Here is a 19,378-nt window from a genome sequence, read left to right as displayed (position 1 = left end):
CACTAGTCAGGAAAGATTACATGCTCATTTGTTATAAACATTATTTTTCCTATCTATTCATGGCAGGATCCTCTAAAGATAAATATACACCCACGTTAATGTGCATCTGTGTGACTCATCTATAGCCATTTAGTTATAACATTTACCTTTACATTTAAGGCATTTAGGCAGACATCCTTATTAAGTCTCTATCAGTAAACACGTTAGTACTGGTTCACTAGGTCACAGACTAAGAATATCATCATACCATTAGTATAAAACTCTGATCTCTAATGGAAAGTAATACAGCAATAAATAACATTTGCTAGTTTTAGCCTTTCAAGAAGAGCTACTTATTTACATATCGTTTAAAGACTGCCAGTGTCTCAGCTGTTCAGACATCCAGGGTACATTCCACCACCTAGGTGGCAGAGTGTCTTGAGACTTTCCTTCCCAATACTGGTCCCTGCCTTGCAGACAATCAACAGCACAAGCATTTTTTTGCAACACAGGATTTTTTTAAATATAGATTTTAATTTTACTGATTGCAATTTTGCAGTTCACTACAACAGAATCCACTAATGTCTGCTACAGTGAAGGAACATCACATCCAGCCCCTAAGGGCACTCCAAAATAAAAATAAAATAAATTAATAATAATAATAATAAAATAATAGAAATGTAATTAGGAATCATGTGACAAAACATCTGAATCCATACTGCAGTTAGCATGTAAGAAAAAGAAATAACAGCCAAGAACAATGATGACATGGTAACAACTGGAAATTTATTCTGAAATCCATTATTGAATTGTTTGCATGGAATAAGAACAGATGCACAGAACAGCATCCTTGAGTGGAAAGAATGACATTAAGATTTACCATAACAAAAGAAAAAAAACTCAAAAAAGTGATAAGTTAACATTCCATCATCATATTTACAAGTACATTTGGTTTAAAACAAGGTTTAAAAAAAAAAGAAAGAAAGAAAAAAGTATGAAAAAAGATGACTTCTTCATAGGAGGGGCTATTTACAATTGTATACAACGGCACTGCTGGCCAGGATGCTGCTGCTGAAAGAGAAGAAAAAGGTCAAATGTTAACCAAATGACTTTGAAGAGCACCCATCACAAGAACAATGGGAGCCTGAATCATTCGAGTGGGGTTAAACTGGAACGGCCCATTGCTCTTCCATAGCTAAAGAGCAACGGGCCAATCCACTCCAACAACCACCAACTGCCACTGAAATGCGAAGACTGCTAAAGCTACAGCTCAGTAAATTGACTAGATTACTTACAACAATTACTGGGCTCATAAATTGCTTCTCTATATGTACTTTACAGATAAATAGTTCAGCTTTGTGCTTATTGACTATGTAACCATGTTAAATTCCAGATATGTAATTTAACAACCACAGTGCTGCTGAATTCTCCAGTCTGATTGGTCACATGTTGATTCATTTTCTATAACTGCACGGCTGTGACATGTCCATTACAGGGAAAACTGCATGGTAAATTTTAAATGTTCTCATTCAAATGCATTTCTATAGTAAAATTATTATGCACTTGTACAGAGAACAGCTAAAATCTAATTTGGTTAAGCTAAAAATTGATTAAAAAGTGGTCACAATTAAAAAACACTGCAGTCACTGTCCAATGCTTTATGCTGTTCCTTTAAATGTTCAGGACAGAGTACTTTGCTATTTCTCAATAATGTGCATTTTCTTATCTTATTAGCTTCAAGAAAAGAGAAAAAGAAGCTCATGAGGGGGAAAAAAGTGTGAAACCATTATGACAAAAGTGATAAAGAGAAACTAACATGACTAACTTAAATTAAAAATGTAAATAGGTGACATGTCTATAGAGGGAAGAAAACCCTTCAGGAAATAATCAGCTGTACTGATTATAAATAATCAGCTGTACCCTATAGTAACTGTAACCCTGCTTCAACATACATTTAGTATTAAACGCAGTGTGTTTTAAAATTGTAGAAGTCATTAAATGTACTGTACTGCCCCCCCATGTAATATTCCCTAAACAACAAGTATTCACCCCAATAACTGTCTAAGGACACTAAAACCTGTCTCCTCTTACCTATAAATGATTCAAAAGTGTATTGTGGAGGTCTTCATACACCTGCTGGTAGATCTCATCTTTAGATTTCGAGCCATCCAGGTATTCTAGAGCATGACAGAAAACATCAGTTAGAGTCGCAGTGATTTTACTTAATAAACACTTTAAATATGTTAAATTTATAGCAAAAATATACAAACCAATGGGCAATAGGCCTTCCACCATCTCTGCTTTGTGTTTTAGGTACATGGGCCACACATGACCATCAAACAGGCCTGGAGGGTCAGGGACTATGTACTGTCTTGTACTAAGGATGACAAAATACTGTCAATTCAGATGCATCCTTAGATTTAGCTTTCTTGTTCAGTCATTTTAATAAGTTATGACCAAGTTGCACATTTAATTGGACAGCACTGAAAGCAACCATTTTAGTTATTACCATGCATCCTAATTCATATAGCGGATTAAAAGCCAATGTTCCTCATTTGTTCTGATCTGCTCAAGTAATTTAGTACATTTACATTATTTTCATTACTTTAATTGTGAGTACTGAAAAGGTTGAATTCATATTGAATCAAGACATGGGTTATTTTATACTCGGATACTAACAGACCATTACAAAAGTGCAAGTCTGGATGACTTATAAGGTGAAGCATTCATTTTATAAACCAAATACCTTCTCCTTCTCTTGCACACATCATAAGGGATGGTGATGTAGTAACACTTGTTAAACACTTCCATCAGGGGCCTGTTCAAAGAAATACAGGGAAAAAACCCTTAATATTTATCAGCATTACACAGTTGTACAGAACATGTGAAATTAGTTCACAAGGAAACTAAATGACATATCACACGAAAAGAGGGAACACATCGTTCAGAAGCACTGATCATATAGCCCCCCAGACACTCTGATATAACCTTATCAGTGGGTCTGCAGAGATAGGTCACATGATCTGCCTGTGAATCTACTGCACCATGCACTGAGTAACCCCCCCAACCCAGGCCCCACCCCCAAGTCCACAGCACTGCATGACCCAGATGTCTTTCCAAGAAGATAATCTTCATTAACTAAAATTCTCAGGACCTTGTACTGCAAGTACATTCACACAACACTTACTTATAATTGTACAAAAGAAATCCCTCCACAATGAGGATGTGGTTTTCGTCCTCTGGTGGTCCCATTTCTGTCGCTGGGGTCAACTGGATGCCATGAGAGCGTGCAAACTTGACTGGGTTCTCAATCCAACCCTTAATGGTATTCACCATGGCTTCCATATCCAATGCAGTTATCACTATAAAGAAGTAAAAAAAAAAAAAGGCAAACACTCAATATAACAATAATGGTTGAATGAATAAATTTATTAAAACACTGCATACAAGTGGAGGGATAATGGATGAGGAATTACATTTGGAGATGACTTTTGTTAGGGACAGTGTCTACAGTAAAAGGAGTTATTGGTCGCCTATGGCCAAATCTCATTCTTACCATCCCATTGTTTAAAGCCGTCCTCTCCGACTTCTATCTGATCCGGTGGCTGAAATAACAGTGACCAATAAAACACTGCAGAGGCCTCAAAGCGATCCGCAATCTACTAGATCTGATCACACCGTTATCACATACATGCTCTCTCCCCCAAAAAAAATGACCAACTGCTACAGTACCTACTTTTAACAGTTCAATGTGTTTGGTATTAATCAGAAATGTATATCTGATCCATTGTTTCAACTAATATTTCATGTAACCGGTACAATTGTGTATAAAATTTACAACTTGGAAAAATGACTTAACATTATGAAAAAAAAGGGGGGGGGGCAAAGCAACTAAGGAGTAAATGTTTGATGCAATAGCTTTTGGAAACATTTGTACTTTGTACATTTAAGCTAAAACACAATTTAAAAATTAAACAGAAATCTAATTTACTCACCTTGAAAAAGTCATCTTGATGAACCACACAACAGTTAGGTAAGGCTTTGACTAACCTATCAGTCAGTGTGGTTTTTCCACCATTGGTCACGCTATATATATAGAAAAAAAAATGCTTAAAATGGGCGATAGACCTGAAGAAAGCAGGTGATTAAAGATGATAAAGATATTTCATTAAACTCTGGTTCTGACATTTTGGTGAATATTATTCAACACATCCCTGTTAGCTTGCTAGCTGGCAAGGTGCCGCAATTTGGCGGGATAAATCCAGCTGGCATGATAAAAGGTAAACATGGTGCCAGCTTTCTAAATCTTGATATATTGCAAGAAATTGCTACATGTCTAATGTATATACTGATGAGACATTATTTTTTACCAAATTTTATTTCGACTTAAAAGCCTGAGGAACTGCTCTCAATAATGCAACACACGACTTAGTGTATCGCGAACAACTTATAAACAAACACTGAAGCTTCTTCTCTTAACTCATTTATTAACAGTAACAATTTTTTTTTACTTTACTTCATACACAAATTACATCAGCAATGTTTTTTTAACTTAAAACAAGTGTTTGCAATCTAAAAAGAGTTAATTTAATGTTCGTTAAGTTGTTTTTGTTAGGCACTACTGTCCTCGCGCGCACGGTTTTAAATCTCCCGCTTAAAATCACTTCCTTTCCACTGCACGCGCCACTCGTTTCATCAGCCTCACTCATCCTCTCACCACTGTTATTAAACATGATTCTGCGAAAATATTTCTAATTAAAATACATTTGTTATATTCTATTAAAAACACCTTGCATTTCTATACAAAGCAAAAACTGTTTAATGTTACTCATCACTAACGTACTACAACAGTTTATTTAAATGTAAGATTTTGAACTTACCCGCCGATTCCTATAATGAACTTCATTTTTCTTCGGGCTGTTTTTGTCACCAACAGCAAAAATAATAACTAATAATAACTAATGAAAACTAATGATATTTATTAACCTTTAAGACGACAGCACTTTCGTCACGCTGTAGCAGCACGCAGTATATCTGCTTCACATGGCTATAAGAGTAGTTTAGGCACGTCACTCAAAAGGCCTGCCCCCCCCCCCAGGATCTACCAATCACGTGCAGAGAAGGGCGTGGCCATTGGCTGACCGGCAACTACCAAAGAAGGACCACCACCATACCAACTCAGGCAGTTTCTCTGAAAATTAAATGGGCTACGGTTCAAATCGCGAGTTTAGGAAGGCAGGAAATGTAATTGAAAAAGTACACAAAGTAACAGGAAAACAGACCAGTACACAAAGTACTTCTGAGGCTGTAGGAGGTGAAACCAGTAGATACTGTAATAGTTGTGTATCAGATATGTATCTCACTTGCTTCAGTGGAATGGGCCACATTTCCAGTCCAGCTTAGTAAATAACGTTCATTTGTCAACACTGACATGGTAGTGTGTGTTACACCTAAAAGCTTGACTGCAATTTGTACATAGTTTGTAGATAGTTTACTGTCAGTAATTGGTCATTTACAAATACACCTGTATTGTACATGATACAATGGCCAGTGTGTGTAACTGTAATGTTTAGCACACACACATGTCCAAATATATATATATATATATATATATATATATATATATATATATATATATATATATATATATATATATATATATATATATATATATATATATATATATATATATATTTGGACATGACATCTAGTAAAATGGTCCAAGGGTGCTATAATACTTTGGCACACTTCCAAAGAGGTCTAGCTCATATGGGTGACGCAGAGGCATTCAGATAAGGGATTACATGTAGTCATGTAGGCCTCTAGGCATGGTATAATCAACCTTATTGTGGTTACATTTGATTATACTCCAATTGTTGATGTGCATATATTTAATATTTTTAAATGCTTATTGTTTTCAAAATATTTCAAAGGTCATATTCTATATATTCTTATTTATTGAAAAATAACTGAAGCTTAGCATTGGTAGTCACTTACTATGAAATTCTACAGTTGTGGTGCCATTTGTCTCCCATTAATATTACTTTTACATATACTGTATGTATGGAAAATGTATGGATAGGTGACAGACAATAATAATAACAACTATCTACAGCATTTCACAGCATTTTGCTGTCTCAGCTCACTCCAAATTACATTTATTATACATAGAATTAACAAGGGTTCAGATATTGTGTTATTTTTGGATTTTTTTTTTTTGTGATTCTGTTTAATAGCTAATGCTTGAAACATCATTCTCCATGAGTCAGTCTTTATATTATATGAAAGATTTTATCCATGACATTCACTTGGTGCTGTTACCCTTTTTAAATATTTGGAAAATCCAACATGTCTGACAGGAAGTTATGCTATTCCAATTTACTAAAAAAAAATGAGAAGAAGAAAAGTAATTTCTCTCATTCTGTATTGTCAATTATATTTTGATATTGATCAAAGGTCACTTCCAAAGCAACCCTGTTACCCAAATTATAGACTGAAAGTAAATCATAACTTATAAAAAAATAATTAAGTAAATCATTAGAAGGCCATTAACATTCTCCTGCCATTAGCATGGATGGTAATTATCCAAATTTATTGTATATGCTTCTTTCTGTGGTATAAAAACTCAACCCTGTTACTCATTTAAGAGTAAAGTGCGGGTATTATCAGTGACAAATAAAATGAGAGATTGCTTGAGATGGGTCACCTTTTTTCTAAATAGTTAAATGCAAGTTTAACTATTAAATGCAACAAAGAATTCGATTTTTTTTTAGAAGGATAAGGGCTATAAATCAAGCTATATTTCACTCGGACCAAGCATAGTGTTCATATCACTTATACAATTAATGAGCTGATATGTAGTATGTGACATAATTAATTGTAGTGTGCAAGTGTTGTACACAACATTAAGGACTATTCTTTAGGTGGAAAAGGCATGGAAAGGCAAGGAGAGTGAAATATCTATTTATCGACAGACATGGGTAAACGTGCTGAAGTAGCCAGTGTCCCTGAAGAACATATGACCAAGTGCACAGGTACATAGAAATAAGTTTTTCTCATGACAACCATTTTTCCCCATTTCACTGCCTGTATGTACTGCCTGAGCTAGTGTTTTATACTTTCATAAGTGGTGAAGAAGCATATTTACTAATGATACATGTTTTCTAGAACGCTTCAGAAACAAAGAATTTTTCATTCTTTAGGAGGAACTTCTTCCCACAGGCAATTCAGGCTCTCAGCCAGGACAAGACTTAGAACGTTTTTTGGACTTGTCTATACAACACCCACTACCTTAAATGACTCTTTGCACAGCACAGTTTTGTATTTTCATGCGCTAAAAACTACACACAGATTACACATATGCACTATATTCATAACAGTTATTAATAACTTTCATTCTATATTCATATTATTGCATATCATACAGTATATCATCATTGTATCATATATGCTGTATTTTTATTATATTGTATATGTATTTTCTTCTGGTAGTGTACAGCTAATTCTATTCCATTTTTTGTTTTTCTATTTTGCACAGCTAATTTCATTTGATCTTATTTTATCATATTCTATTTAATTTTTTTTATTGTATTCTATTTTATTCAAAAATTGTAATCCATTTTTTTTTTTTTTACAAGTACTTGGTTCTATTTTTATAATATGGACAGTTGTAAAAAGCCTTTCACTGCATGCTGTACTGTGTATGATTGTATATGTTTATGTATTTAATTCGTGTGTGTTTTTTTATTTTTACAAAATTAGAAAATGGTTCAGGATTGAGGGATGATTGCTGCTACTCCTCATTACAAGAAAGGTCATAGTTTATATCTAAATAAATACAAAATCTTTACAAATATTGTTCATAGGATTTCCTCGTTTAGAAATAGTGAAAATAAATCTTTAAATGTTTAATGTAATTTAAATAACAGTGACAGAATGGTGAAGAGGCCTGGTGAAATGGCAGCTGCTACACTGACATCACAGGAAGGCACCAGTAATGCAGTTACCAGTCTCCTATTTAATGGGAGAAAACATGTATTCATTTTTAACCATAAAGGATAGTCGGTTTTTAGGTGTTAGCTCCTAAAATACAACAGAGCAACAGTTTCTTTTCCAGAATATCTCAGATGCACTGCAGTTGCACAAGGCATTATAGTAAAGAACTGGCTCAGCTAGTGAGCAGTATATGAGATAACGAGTGCAATGGTGTTGATATGAGCACTAAATCTCACTGGTGCAATTATTAGCAGGTAGTCAAACGCATTTATATCAAAATAAATTTGGGGTAATGTAGGACACTGTTAATCAAAATGAAAATACATCCAACATGTAGATGGTAGGCACTTTAAAAAAGTAAATTCAAAACTTCATTATACAATACATCTTGGACACCACGGCAGATCACATTATAAAGATTATTTTCATTTCATCGTCTGTACTGCTTGTCCGATCTCGGGTCACTGGGAGCCTGTGCCTATCTCAGGAGTCATCGGGCATCACCCTGGATGGAGGGCCAACCCATCGCAGGGCACACACACAATTTAGAGACTCCAATCAGCCTAGAAGCATGTTTTTGGATTGTGGGAGGAAACCCACAAGCACGGGGAGAACATGCAAACACACACAGTGAGCGGGAGCGAGACTCGGACCCAGGACACTGGAGGTGTGAGGCGAACATGCTAACCACTAAGCCACCGTGCTGCCTATAAAGATTAACACCTAAATCAACACAATCCAGATTAATTATATTTATATATTTAATTATTATACACTATATTGCCAAAAGTATTCGCTCACCTGCCTTGACTCGCATATGAACTTAAGTGACATCCCATTCCTAATCCATAGGGTTCAATATGACGTCGGTCCACCCTTTGCAGCTATAACAACTTCAACTCTTCTGGGAAGGCTGTCCACAAGGTTTAGGAGTGTGTTTATGGGAATTTTTGACCATTCTTCCAGAAGCGCATTTGTGAGGTCACACACTGATGTTGGACGAGAAGGTCTGGCTCTCAGTCTCCGCTCTAATTCATCCCAAAGGTGTTCTGTCGGGTTGAGGTCAGGACTCTGTGCAGGCCAGTCAAGTTCATCCACACCAGACTCTGTCATCCATGTCTTTATGGACCTTGCTTTGTGCACTGGTGCACAGTCATGTTGGAAGAGGAAGGGGCCAGCTCCAAACTGTTCCCACAAAGTTGGGAGCATGGAATTGTCCAAAATGTCTTGGTATGAAGCATTCAGAGTTCCTTTCACTGGAACTAAGGGGCCAAGCCCAGCTCCTGAAAAACAACCCCACACCATAATCCCCCCTCCACCAAACTTTACACTTGGCACAATGCAGTCAGACAAGTACCGTTCTCCTGGCAACTGCCAAACCCAGACTCGTCCATCAGATTGCCAGATGGAGAAGCGCGATTCGTCACTCCAGAGAACGCGTCTCCACTGCTCTAGAGTCCAGTGGCGGCGTGCTTTACACCACTGCATCCGACGCTTTGCATTGCACTTGGTGATGTATGGCTTGGATGCAGCTGCTCAGCCATGGAAACCCATTCCATGAAGCTCTCTGCACACTGTTCTTGAGCTAATCTGAAGGCCACATGAAGTTTGGAGGTCTGTAGCGATTGACTCTGCAGAAAGTTGGCGACCTCTTCGCACTATGCGCCTCAGCATCCGCTGACCCCGCTCCGTCAGTTCACGTGGCCTACCACTTCGTGGCTGAGTTGCTGTCATTCCCAAACACTTCCACGTTCTTATAATACAGCTGACAGTTGACTGTGGAATATTTAGGAGCGAGGAAATTTCACGACTGGATTTGTTGCACAGGTGGCATCCTATCACAGTTCCACACTGGAATTCACTGAGCTCCTGAGAGCGACCCATTCTTTCACAAATGTTTGTAAAAACAGTCTGCATGCCTAGGTGCTTGATTTTATACACCTGTGGCCATGGAAGTGATTGGAACACCTGATTCTGATTATTTGGATGGGTGAGCGAATACTTTTGGCAATATAGTGTATGTTGAAATGAGTATATAGCCTGGTTAGGGTATATAATAGTAGTAAACAGCTGCAAGTTAAAGGCCCTTTTAAAACCATTAACCAAAACTGCAAATTGATAATTAGGGCTCTCTATGCATATCCATACAGGCTCACTGTGGAGAAAACAGACCATCAGGGATTATATCATCCAGTGTTCGGCAATTCAGTTTCAACTGATGATGAACCTCATTAAACCCAAGAATGTTGCTAGAGTGATCATAGCTGGGTCACTTTACCAAAAGTGAGTCATTTTATCAACATATTCTGCCAAACAAACCTGCATCAGTGTCACATTTAAAGTGGAATGACAAGTCAAACAGGGCCCACAAAAGGCTGCATAACCAGATCAAACCTGAACCCACTTTGCCCTCTCCATGGATACATCTTTAATAATATAAAATGCAGACAAGACGTTTTTGACTAAAATCTTGCACACATTTCATTCAAAAACAGCATTAAGAACATTTTTTTTGGTAAATGAACTGCATAAAATGAGCCAATGTCATTCATATACTGCTGTTTAATTTTGACATTCAGAACTTAAGGCAACATAAAATTACCACTGAACAAAACCCGTGACAAGCCACATTCTCTTGCAAATATTGATTTGCACTTCTGCGGAACTTTAAAAGCCAATAATTTACCACAATACTGATGGGGAAGAAAGCATTCGAAACATTTAAAAAAAAAAATCAAAATATGAAATAGCCATACAAACAAGCAGCAGAGTGTAATAACATTCAAGCTGGGCACAAGTGCACACAGACAGGAACCTTTGCATGCATCGCTTTAAAGAATCTCTCCTGAGCAAACACACCTATGATTTGTATAGGCAGGTGACAGCATTTTCTTTAAGATGGAACTGGCCATACAGTGGACATCAGGGTCTGTCATTAACCGGGAAGCTGCAGTAGTGGTTAAGGTTATACATATCCTGCTACTGAATACAGCAATATTTCTCTGGATGGAGTGCCATCTGGTGGTGGGCTTTTCAGAAACCTCTGATAAAAGAGGCCCTTGTATGCTGACCTGGGACCAGTATGTGATTGGTGTGATTATAGACCATAGTAAGACAGTAAAAGGTGAAGCTGGACTTAGATCAGCAGGTAAGAGTGACCTTTATGGAAATGCCTTATCTCACAGGACTGGTTCTTCTACTTTTGTTGTGGTTGTTGCTGATGGTCTAAGAAAGACAAAAGAACTTAGGGGTTAGTTGTGAGACTTTTTCTGCAGTCAACAGATATAGTGATTTGTGACCATGCTCTAAATACATATGTTATAATTATACTGCCAGTTGAGATTGCCTATATTTTGTTACAGAGTAAAGCAATGGACTTATTTGTATATTTATAGTAAGCATAAACTAGGGTTAAATTGTGCTTTTCAGGTTTAGGATTTAGAGATTTAGAGCTGGGGAGCAACTCCTTTAGCACTTCTTTAACAATCTAGATATACAGTTGCAAGAAAATGTTTGTAAGCTTTATTGAATTACTTGGCTTTCCACATAAATGTAATCTGATTTTTTATCCCTGTTAGATTAGATTAGGCAAGACACTACTTTTATTCATAGTCTTTATTCATAGGCTTAACTGGTTATTACTTCTTGTGCACCTGCCCTATATTAAATGATCTGAGATCAGCCTTTTAATAATCGTTAATACACATGACAGGTATTTGGTGCAACATTGCAATATCTTGCCTTAGTCTTTAGCATAAATAATGATTAAAGATTAATAAAATAGTAATAAGATGACGCAACAGTGGCTGAGATTAACTACATACCCGTCTGTATCAGCTGACTCTTGTTTTTCTTGCGGCTGATGTTCCCCCTCTTCTTCCATTCTAAATATACACAGACATTATGGGTAAATGTGTTTGTAGCATTCTGTGCAGTTCAAACCCACATCCGAATACATTTCAATTCAATTTAACTCAGAATGTTTACCGTTCTTTTCGTGCTTTAATTCTTTCTTCATCATACCTGCAACAAAAAGACAGAAAAATGTACAAAGGCATCTTAAATCATAAACCTCAGCACATTAGTGCTATTAAAAGGAAAATCCACCCTGAATGATATATTAGTCTTCATCAGCATTAATTAACATGTAATCTTCAGTGGTGTCAGGGACTAATTTAACTTGGTCTATTTTCACTTTGGTTAATGGCGTTCTACATTACCCACAATGTTATTAAACTGCTTCTAAAAGAAGTTTCAAAAAGAAGTTGCAACTGTGCTTACAACCAAGAGAACTATCAAAAATGCCCGCTGTGTTTTTAAATGTGTTTTAGGGTGGAGTTTTCCTTTAATTTAGTCATATTAGCTCAGAGGATGAAATGATCACTGTGTGATGTAGAACACTTACTGTATGACACACTCAGGGATGTGGATATGCTCCATGGGGACAATCTGTTCCAGTTCCTCTAAGCTGTGCACGTAGCGGATTTTGTTCATAAACTTCACACTGCAGAAAGACATAGACTAAACACTTGACATAGTTGAAACCATACACTTTACACTTAGCTACTTTACTATTATAACTTAAAAATAAAAATCGAGAAGTGAATGTCAGACAGTGTCAAACATTTTTGCCTCATATTTTAGGTAAATCAAACATTGTGTAAATGTTATTGCTTAAAAATAGATTCATTTCTGACTAATTTCTATTCAATTTTCTTTTGCATTATTCCTATTATTAGTTATTCAAAATATCATAACAGTCTATGTATCCTGTTAAACAAGATATTTCTAGCCTGGCTGTATTAATATAACCTGGGTCAGTTAAGAATGAAGATGACGAATTTGCTCCTACCTGATGAAGGGTCTGGAGATGGCCAAGACTGTGCGTATGAACCAGGATGGATGTGCAATGATCAAAGACTTGAGATTCTTCCTAAGTCTATTAAAAAATATTTAAATGCTTTAAAGATGATATCACTATTGTTAGAGTGTTGTCTTAACATCAAGTGCTGCACAAATAAAACTTGCAGTTAGCATTTTCTTTCTGACCACATCACTGGTTGCAAAAAAGAGCTTGAAAGATCTTTGTATAGATAATGTCTCTTAGATTTCTAAAGAGGTTTTGCTTGCAATTGTATCTGAAATGAATACACAATGTTGTAGGGTTAGGATCAGTAATCAGGTTTCTTTTTTGAAGGACAAACTGAAGATCCTTTTTCCAAGTGTGTACTGTGATAGGTGTGGACTGTGACTGTCCAACCGTCCATCCATCTTACAAATATGTATACAAAAGAATATGTGCATGGTGAAAAACCTGCCTTCTATTAATAAACAAAAAACAACTAAAAAAAAGTTACTTGAACTAATTTTGCTCCTAAAGGTTTTGATGAATAATTAAAATATAATTACAATCTCAATTTGAGTAATTGTGACAGTCATATTAGCGATTATCACACAGCCTGAGAATGAACCAGCAGCTTTAGGTGTTTTTACCTTCTGTCAATCATCTGATAGCACTTTTTCAACCAGCTGATACCAGGCATCTTGCTGCGCGGTGTTCCTCCATTCATATAAATTATCATGTAGTCCTCAGCCACCAGCATCTCCAGGCTGCTCACTACATACCTACACTCAAATGTAAACCAGAATTTGTTGGGGGGGGGCATTAAATTACTTTGAAAAATAAAGAGTCACTAAGCAATCTCATCTCAACATCCACAATCAACCCCCGAGAAACATTTGCTATGTAATTCATGTTATCAGGTAATTATTAAGTGTAGAGAGTGGCATGGTTCAGGCTGGGGCAAATCGGAAGTACTGTTTCCACCCCAAATATGATTACTTTTACAATTCTGGCATTTGGTAGACACCTTTATCCAGAGCGAATTACAGTTTATCTCATTTTATACAAGTGAGCAATTGAGAGTTAACTCAGAGTTGGCTCAGGGGCCAAGTAGTGGCAGTTTGGTGGACTTGGGATTCAAACTTACAACATTCCAATCAGTAGTCCAATGCTTTAACCACTAAGCTACCACATCCTAGTATGTCCCAAATGACACAACAACCTTAGCAATTAGCTAATGATACACTGTTTTGCTTATTAGAGAACAAGTGAGATTTTGTGATGTCTTCAAAACAAGTTCCTGATATATACTTATAGAAGCTAAAAAGAGTCTTTACCTCACCTGCTTGTCTGGGTCTATCTCTTATTACAGTCTAAGTTGTGGCAAAAGGCAACATCCTGAAGACTTCCCCATGGTAGAAACCATACTTACTGTACAGTGTTAATCTAAAAATATTATATATTTTTATATTATTATTGTTGATATGGTTATGTATTCTGTAAAGAGACATTTATTTAACATGTTCAGAGAGGGCTGGAGACTACGTAGATTACATGTGTGAACAAAACCATAGATCAACAAGTCCTTGTTAATTATCCATCCATAATGGATAATATATGGATGTATTTTTTTATTTTATTTTTAATTTTTATTAAATATAGAAATACAATCTATTGTAATGAGTGCATTAATATAATCACGTCACATGTCTTACAGCCAGCACTACCATCTCTGTTATTATAGATGCAAAATATATCCTAGTAAACACACAGTATTCAATACTTCTTTGTACATAAAATATCATAATCGGCTACTCACAGGAAAAGGTTTTCCATGATATAATGGTAATCTGCACAGCTGCTGTCAGGCAAATAGCATGCCGAAAACACGATGATGGCATTCAGACCATCGCCGTAGTAACCTATGGAACCAGAGCAGAAGAAAAGAAGGCAGTGACATGGTGAACAATAACAATACATGTATTAGACCTGAGAAATAGATTCACACAAGGGCTCACCTCCATGAGATATGACACGCACGTATGGCCGAATGAGCTGCATGTCTATACGGTGCTCCTGCTCGCCGATGATAACAGTTCTCCACAAGCGACCATTTCCAACTTCCCCATCATCTTCAGCCCCTTCTACAGGCCCCGAGTTGGCTGAGGCCGCTGGTGTATCATCTTCACACAAAAAATATAAATAATTTCTTTATAAATCAAGCTTTTAATTTTTTTTATTCATTTATTTATACCAAGAACAAGTTCAGAGAGAAACAACAAACCTTACCTTCCCATTCCAGGTCATTGCCATTGGCTGGGAACTCCAAGGAGTCTGTCTCATCAGGAGTTTCAATGTCATCAACATTAATGTCCAGATCATCAGGTGTATCCAAGAAATCATCAGAAAGCAAAGACCCTTCACTTTGATCCAAGGACAAGTTCATATCTGGGGCTACAAGTGTGCGGCGTTTGCGGTGACCTGAACCTCCACCAGCTCCACTGATGTGAAGTGAGCTGGGAGGAGCTGGATGACAAAAAGTGCAGAGAAAGATGGAAGGGTTAAATATTCATGAAGAAGTCAATAAAACTCAGTGCTTCATGTTCATACTCTTGATGGATCAAGCATGCATATAGTATGTGCACTTACATGTTCTCTCATCACCAAGTGTGCAGGAAGAATCCATAACTCCCTCCTCTGGAAGTGGCCTTACAAACACACAGACAACATTGCAGACACAGTTAGATCTCTACAGTCTTCACCATCACATTTAGATAGACTAAAGAGGCTAAAAAGGAGAGATGGCTGAATAATTTATCAAACTATCCCATCTTTGCTCTGAATGGGTTTTGTGTTGAACGGAGCAGAGACAGTGATATGATAATGAACCCAAAAGCAAGAGAGGGTAAGCATCTCATAATGCTGTGAAGGGTTCACTGGTGTGGGGCCTGCAGCTGCATCAGCACTAATAAAGTGCTGCTTAACTTGCACAGGGTGTCAACATCCCCCAACACACACACAAACACACACACACCTCCCACACACATACTATTCAGTGAATAGAGATGGAGAGGACAGAGAGAGATAGTGAACTGCGATCAGGCTCCTTATGTTAACAAAAAAAGCAGTATGATCCCAACTTTAATATCACACATATATTTCTTTAGGATGCAGAGTAAGAAAGAGATCAATGTTTATATATTTTATATATTGATTATTATATATTACACACCAGATATGAGTTTTGTTTTGACAGCCTTTCTCAATGTCACTGGAGTTGAAATCATCGTCACTCTATCAACACATTATTTAAAATAAATCTGCATTGAAGAGATAAACAGTCCTGAAATCAAACACACAACTTCAGCTTGATTTAACTGCAGGCCATAAACACAAGCCAAATATAGAAAATCAAAGCTGCTCCATCACTTACCTTCGTGTCTTGGCAATAAAGATTTTGCAGATTCTTTGTCAATTCGCAATCTACTCTCTGATTTCGCAAAATATCATCTTTTCAATTTTCTCTAATGTTTAGAGCATCATTTCTATCCAGTGATGCTGAAACTGTGTGTCTGTGTTTGTGTGTGTTTCTCTATGCGTGCCCTGCCTCCATTTTCCTGGTGATGCTGTGTTGTTGGCTCAAGTCTGCGTCACATGACGTGGCTCATTACCATTTAAGGAGAAAGCTGCACCTGCTCCCTCTTTCTTCACGCACAGAGGCGCCGTGTGATGACACACAGAAATCACACTGCTGCTGACCCAGGATCAGAGATTCACTGCCCATGATCATGTTAATGCCAAGTCAGTGAGGGGGAAATTCCAGCACCAATATGTCTAGATGGATATTTCACCTTCACAAACCATTTCACTTTTTTGACTATTCATAAAATATTTCAGAAAAAGTTCTGATATAAGCCTTAAATAAAATAATCCAGCATTGCTTTTATATATACACTGATCAGGCATAACATTATGAGCAGTGACAGGAGAAGTGAATAACACTGATTATTTCCTCATCATGGCTCCTGTTAGTGGGTGGGATATATTAGGCAGCAAGTGAACATTTTGTCCTCAAAGTTGATGTGTTAGAAGCAGGAAAAATGGACAATCGTAAGGATTTGAGCGAGTTTGACAAGGGCCAAATTGTGATGGCTAAACGACTGGATCAGAGCATCTCCAAAACTGCAGCTCTTGTGGGGTGTTCCCGGTCTGCAGTGGTCAGTAGCTATCAAAAGTGGTCCAGGGAAGGAACAGTGGTGAACCGGTGACAGAGTCATTGGTGGCTAAGGCTCAATGATGCACGTGGGGAGTAAAGGCTAGCCCATGTGGTCCGATCCAACAGACAAGCTATTGTTGCTCAAATTGCTGAAGTTAATGCTGGTTCTGATAGAAAGGTGTCAGAATACACAGTGCATGATGGGTCAGGGCTGTTTTGGCACCAAGAGGGGGACCAACACAATATTAGACAGGCAGTCATAATGTTATGCCTGATCGGTGTATATAATATCAGAAAATCACTCAAATCCATTCCAAAGTGAAGCCATAATGGTTTAATTAGCATGAAAGTCTACTATAACAAGGAATTAAGCAACATATCTACTCTTACAGTACTGCTAAAAAAATATTAAACAATGCATTAATGCATATAAATTGTTTTAAAAACCTTGCCAAGGAACATCCTTTACCACCTTTCATAGATTACCTACAATTTTGCATACTATTATAAATTTTATACTATATAGTGTAGTACATACTAAGTAAGGAATAAAATAAAAGGAGGTCGCTGTTATAGTAAACAAATCAACAGTGTGGTGGTGTTATGCATCCAGACCTTATTGCTACACTGTGAAGTATTGTTACACGACATCTCAAAATGTTTTTTATTCCTCCTATACCACAGCAATTTAATCATAACAAGCATTACATCATTCACTTTCATTATTACAAATATGTGTTATTATCTAACATGTCATAATCTATATAGATTTATAATTACACTTAATGCTGTGGACTGTCTGGGAAACAAGTTCATTCCTGTTAATACCTTTAAATAGTTGCTCCCTCATCGGCCTTTATGAATTAATGATGCCACTTTTCAAAGAGATGAAAATCAGAACATATTGATTAACTAATGAAGGTTAATTGTAAGCCTCTAACAATCTCACTTTTCAAATATTTTGTGGTTTCCCTCATAAAAATATTCTCACACCTCCTCTGCATTAATATGGTTTTAAAAAGTTAAAAATGCTAAGATGAAAGCAGACAGTGTTTGTAATGTAAATCTTGATATAAATTTGTTCTCATATTATGAATTTAACCTACACTTTCTGCTCTACATTACACTATTTTAAATCTCTCCACACCTGGGGAAGTCGTCGTCCTGCCACTCGTCTCTCCCTTCTACGTGGTCCAAAAGTGGCAGCAGATCTGGTGTGAACATGCTCCTGGGGTTATGGAGTGAAAACCTGTAGAGTAACACAGAAAATTCCTAGATATATTAGTTATAATACCTAATCACTAGCTTAGACCTAATCACTAGCTTAATTGCACTGGTCTCCAGAAAAATTGACACACCCCTTATAAAAATGTGCAAAAATGAATATGTAAAAAGAATAACACCTAAGTGATATTTAGCATTACATAGTTTTATTCATGTATTTTCTCTTCCTTTAAAATATGAGGGATCTTGGACCACTCCTTTTGTAGTTTGTGCATCCCTCTTTATTTCTCAGACAAAAGGTTTTAAGTTATAAGTAATATTTTCACCTATTGATTGAGTGAAACTTTATTTAATACCACCATTTTTGCTCATTTTACAAAGGGTGACAATAATAAAAGTAATCATGTGATTAAATAATGAATAACAAAGCATGTACTTTAATAAAACGTTTCTGAATAATGAGTTAGATCAATAAGCCAAAACCCAAGATGCACACCAACACTGCACACATCTTTTCAAGCAAATACAGTTGGAATAAACTATAAAAGTGTTATGTTCTACTGCAGAGTTGCATGTAAATCATCTCACTGAATGACTGAATTTCTGATTTTCCTCTGTATATGTAGTCTGAACTAGTTAGTTGTGTAACAACTCGTCTATTTATTAGATATATTGAGTTTATTCTGCTCTCTACTGTCATTTTTATTATAAAATACATTATCCTGAAATGTGGCTTTAGTACACATTCCATCAGTTATTTGTTGCTGTACAAAAAAAGGCTAAACCTTTCAGAGGATTGGGCTTTGAGACAAAAATGAACTTTTTACAATCCGTCTGGCTCTGCTTCTAAAATCCCAAACAGCATTAATGATGTTTTTGTCAGAAGCATTGATTTATCACATAATATGGTCCATTACCTAAAAACATTCTATGCAATGTTTCATTTTGTAGGGAAATTGCTGCTTTAAAATGAATGCAAACACATCATTGCAAAATATATAAAATAAAGTACCCTAGACAAATTTTCAATAGAGAAGGACTTTTACACAGTTTTACAGCTAAATAGAAATGAGAACAGAGCAGAATGAGCTGTACTCACGTACACACTAGGTTGTGGACAG

General features: G+C 36.6%; 2 protein-coding genes across 4 annotated transcripts; both read right to left on the bottom strand.

Moving 5' to 3' along the window:
* Positions 1-743: 743 nt before the first annotated feature.
* Positions 744-5,033, bottom strand: mibp (muscle-specific beta 1 integrin binding protein). 3 transcript variants are annotated; one of them, XM_058400495.1, is made up of 8 exons: positions 4,860-5,033; positions 3,975-4,065; positions 3,536-3,584; positions 3,167-3,341; positions 2,726-2,797; positions 2,250-2,356; positions 2,071-2,156; positions 744-1,047 (listed from the first exon to the last, which is right to left on the bottom strand). In XM_058400495.1, the coding sequence occupies exons 1-7, from the start codon at positions 4,883-4,885 to the stop codon at positions 2,071-2,073; spliced, it is 606 nt and encodes a 201-aa protein (XP_058256478.1). In that variant the 5' UTR covers positions 4,886-5,033; the 3' UTR covers positions 744-1,047. The 3 variants fall into 3 exon arrangements, with proteins under 3 accessions (XP_058256478.1, XP_058256477.1, XP_058256479.1); XM_058400494.1 differs by having other exon boundaries at positions 744-1,050; positions 4,860-5,031; XM_058400496.1 differs by lacking the exon at positions 3,536-3,584 and having other exon boundaries at positions 744-1,050; positions 4,860-4,924.
* A 2,667-nt stretch (positions 5,034-7,700) lies between these two features.
* Positions 7,701-16,463, bottom strand: atcaya (ATCAY kinesin light chain interacting caytaxin a). Its single transcript, XM_058400299.1, has 11 exons — positions 16,251-16,463; positions 15,467-15,525; positions 15,107-15,343; positions 14,836-15,000; positions 14,637-14,739; positions 13,468-13,599; positions 12,827-12,913; positions 12,380-12,478; positions 11,962-11,997; positions 11,799-11,858; positions 7,701-11,199 (listed from the first exon to the last, which is right to left on the bottom strand). The coding sequence occupies exons 2-11, from the start codon at positions 15,501-15,503 to the stop codon at positions 11,154-11,156; spliced, it is 1,002 nt and encodes a 333-aa protein (XP_058256282.1). The 5' UTR covers positions 15,504-15,525; positions 16,251-16,463; the 3' UTR covers positions 7,701-11,153.
* Between the last annotated feature and the right edge of the window lie 2,915 nt (positions 16,464-19,378).

Source organism: Hemibagrus wyckioides, linkage group LG10 (assembly GCF_019097595.1).
Source record: "Hemibagrus wyckioides isolate EC202008001 linkage group LG10, SWU_Hwy_1.0, whole genome shotgun sequence".
NCBI classification, from domain to species: domain Eukaryota; kingdom Metazoa; phylum Chordata; class Actinopteri; order Siluriformes; family Bagridae; genus Hemibagrus; species Hemibagrus wyckioides.
The sequence above is the reverse complement of the archived record's forward strand: the minus strand, read 5'-3'. Positions and strand labels throughout refer to the sequence as shown.

What these genes read in the sequence shown, in the direction of transcription:
- atcaya (XM_058400299.1), bottom strand. Translation starts at nt 15,503, where the DNA reads ATGGATTCTTCCTGCACACTTGGTGATGAGAGAACAT. An exon ending in ACTTGGTGATGAGAGAACAT is followed by an intron (nt 15,344 to 15,466) that starts GTAAGTGCACAT and finishes TTTGTCATCCAG; the next exon opens with CTCCTCCCAGCTCACTTCAC. An exon ending in ATCATGGAAAACCTTTTCCT is followed by an intron (nt 13,600 to 14,636) that starts GTGAGTAGCCGA and finishes ATTTGAGTGTAG; the next exon opens with GTATGTAGTGAGCAGCCTGG.
- mibp (XM_058400495.1), bottom strand. Translation starts at nt 4,885, where the DNA reads ATGAAGTTCATTATAGGAATCGGCGG. An exon ending in TTCATTATAGGAATCGGCGG is followed by an intron (nt 4,066 to 4,859) that starts GTAAGTTCAAAA and finishes CTATATATATAG; the next exon opens with CGTGACCAATGGTGGAAAAA. An exon ending in ATCAAGATGACTTTTTCAAG is followed by an intron (nt 3,585 to 3,974) that starts GTGAGTAAATTA and finishes CTGTTATTTCAG; the next exon opens with CCACCGGATCAGATAGAAGT.